This window comes from Castanea sativa, chromosome 4 (genome assembly GCF_040712315.1).
Source record: "Castanea sativa cultivar Marrone di Chiusa Pesio chromosome 4, ASM4071231v1".
NCBI lineage: Eukaryota > Viridiplantae > Streptophyta > Magnoliopsida > Fagales > Fagaceae > Castanea > Castanea sativa.
In genome coordinates, this window is record NC_134016.1 from 13,162,572 (window position 1) to 13,165,917 (window position 3,346).

The window sequence follows — 3,346 nt, forward strand, 5'->3', positions numbered from 1 at the left end:
TCCCTCACTGAACTTCCTTCAACCATTTTAGTATTATGAATTTGTCTCATTGTTTCTTGTCTTGCAGAACGACCTTGCTCACCAGGCATCTCCTTCAGACTTAGCATAATGTCCAAAGTTAGTTCTACATCCTGCATTAGATGCTGTAGAAAATTTGAGATAGATGCTAGGATATAACACTTGGCCATCTCATTAGATTTCTGCCAACGATCATATCGCTGTTCTTTCTCAAGAATAGCATCTAATGAAGGAAATCTAGGACATGGTTGAGTAAACACAAATTTGTGCTCTTCAGCAATTAAAACAATGTTCAAATTTCTTTTCCAGTCAACATAGTTGGATTTAGTCAATTTGTTTTAATTAAGAATAGCAACAAGTGGGCTAAATGATGCCATAATAAAATCTGAAACAATAAACATGAATATAATACGTGAATTGGACATTATCAATTTAATATATAAACATATAGTATGGAACCTTAATAAAACCATAATATGATATATGCAACTACAACCCAATCCTATTGGAGTGCCATACTAAAGCCACGAATATTATAGCAAATCTTCAAGTAGTCCAAAAGTAACTAATAAATTAGTTTGATTGTCAACGTCTCGGCTTTTGGCAACAAATCATTTTGAAAATAAAGCTTTTATATATATATATATATATATATATATATATATATATATATATATATATATATATACCACTATAATTTTTTTTTTTTTTAAACCTTCCCCTTCTCTCCCTATCTGTTAAAAATACTTAGTATTCTAAAATAATGAAGATAAAACTTGTGGAAGGTATTACAACAAGAAGATGGGAGGTTAGATATAAGTCAGGTTACATGCAACGAAAATCTTGTAGTCTTAATTATTTTGCAGACTATTCTTAGTGAATTTGATGAGACTATGCAATTACAATTGAACTATCGCTCGAGTCTATTATTCAACAATAGCAAACATTGTATTAAAGTATAAAATTCAGACTCAAATAAAATATTATAATCTTCCACCTTAATTTTATTGTCTCGTTGTGCAATTTATCACCAGTCTTACAGCTGAGGCAATAAAAAATCTTAAATCAATATTACTCCAAAAACTAAATCAACCATATACCATCTGAATGAGATTCTCAATTCGCAATGACAAAAAAGTTGGTACCAACCAAATTAATTTCCCATTTATTTTTGAACCTCAATTCACGCTGCTTGCTCTTGACTCTTGGAAAGAATGGTTCTCACAAAGTCATCCATTGCTTTAACAGAAGAACCCTTATTCTCTGTCTCATCACTTACCGCTGCCCTCAACTGCTTTTTAACCTCAACAGCCTTATTCCTCATATCCTTGCCTTTACCCTCTTTTTCCAAAACCAATTCAATGACCCTCTTCACCTCTTTCCCCACAATAATTCCTTGACTCCCTCTAGTCAACTCTACACTCACACCCATCTCCTCCATCAGCATCTTTGAGTTGTAAGCTTGCTCAGCCGCCATAGGCCATCCTAGAATAGGCACGCCTTGGCTTAAGCTCTCCAACACAGAGTTCCATCCACAATGGCTTAGAAATGCTCCTATGGATTTGTGTGACAGAATGTCCAACTGGGGTGCCCAGTTACGCACTAACAATCCTCGTTTGCTTTGCTTCATTCTTTCTTCAAACCCTTCTGGTAACCATTCATCTCTGAACTCACTTTTCATGTCGAAACCAATGGGTGGCCTTATGACCCAAATGAAAGATACTCCACTATCCTCCAACCCAATAGCTAATTCCATCATTTGGGACAAACCAATAGTGTTTTGTGAGCCAAAAGAAATGTAAAGAACCGAATCTGCAGGACCATGCAAATCAAGCCACTCAATGCATTTTTCAGTAGCGAGTCCTGGTCTTTTTCCAGCATGTTGTTTAGAAAAAGAAAAACCTGAAGATGATTTATTCTCAAGTAACGCTGGAGGAATAAGAGGCCCAATAGACCAAACAGGAAGTCTGAGATACTTTCTCAGAAGATCGAACCCCAATGGTTCAATTTCCTCAACTGAGTTACACAACCAACCAATAGACCCGCAAGATTGTGAAATCTGTGTCTGCATAAATCTAGACCACAAGTCCTTACCATCTGCATCTCTTATATATTGATGAAGTTGAGAGCGATGAAAACGGTAGCTTTCAGGGAACCCCGGGACTTTAAACTCATCAGAATCTGATGAGCGATGTGGTAGGTTGAGCCAAACAGAAACGTAAGCCAAGGTTCCATAGGCACCACCAGTGGTGAATGTAATATTCACAGTGTTTACACTCTTTGCAAGCTCTGTGGCCCACCCAAAGAACACGTCTGATATTATACAGAGTGGAGGTTTCCCTTCTTGGTGGATGATATCATTGACAAGGTGCAAGACAGGGTCTTTGAGACTGATTGATGCATGAAAGAGCTTTCCTACGTTGCCGAGAGACAAGTTCTCAGTGTTCTCAGAGTTGGGGGGTAAGTCATGGTCAGCGCTGTTGAATGGGAGCTCAGCAAATCTGATGTTGAAGATGGATTGTGAATTTGAGTCAGTTGAAATGGTGGAACGGAGGTATTGAATGTTGAGCTTGGTGCTGGCAATGGTGATGGTGAATCCAGTTCTTTGTTGGATCTGTCTTGCTAGTGCTAGGAATGGTATGAGATGGCCATGTGCCATGAATGGCAGCATCACAATATGATCACGAGAAGCCATTTGTAATTGCAAGTTCTTTTCTTGTTTTTTTACTCTGGATTTTTGTGTTGAAGGTTGTGAAGAAATTGTGATTGAACTTGTAGGAATGTGAGGCAATTGAAGGGAAGGGAATGATGAGCTTTTGGCACAGATAAATTCTATCTAGCATTCTTCTCTTCTTCTTTTTTTCTTTTCTTTTTTTGGAGAAAACTATCATTTTTCTTATCCTCGCTTTTTGTGTCACTTTTAATGAATACCTTCTGTGCTCCAAAAGTTAGTTTAGAACATATTATAAAATTAAGAGAATTGTTGGATAAGGTTGTGGTCTTACCTTACCTAATAAAAAATAAGATAAGTAAAAAAAATATAAAAATATTTGTAAAGTTAAAAAAATAATATAAAGCAATCAGAAAACAAAAAAATTATCAAATAAAATTTTAAAAATTGTTGTTAATAAACATCTTACTTATCCCTTATTAAAACTCTGAAAAAATTAATTATGTCAAAATTTCCTTACAATTTTCAATAATAAATGTTTAAATAACTGAATCTCTTTTTTTTCTTTTTTTTTTAAGAAAATGCGGTGGTGACAGGTGAGAGTCGTGAGACTATCAAATTTGCAGTTGAGTTACGACATTTTGGTATTCGTGGGAA

The 3,346-nt window shown here is 35.6% G+C and overlaps 1 protein-coding gene across 1 annotated transcript; it reads right to left on the reverse strand.

Annotated features, from left to right (window-relative positions):
• Positions 1–995: 995 nt before the first annotated feature.
• LOC142630468 (UDP-glycosyltransferase 92A1-like) lies at positions 996–2,931 on the reverse strand. Its single transcript, XM_075804468.1, has one exon. It carries the CDS (start codon positions 2,711–2,713, stop codon positions 1,202–1,204), a length of 1,512 nt encoding a protein of 503 aa, XP_075660583.1. The 5' UTR covers positions 2,714–2,931; the 3' UTR covers positions 996–1,201.
• Positions 2,932–3,346: the final 415 nt, after the last annotated feature.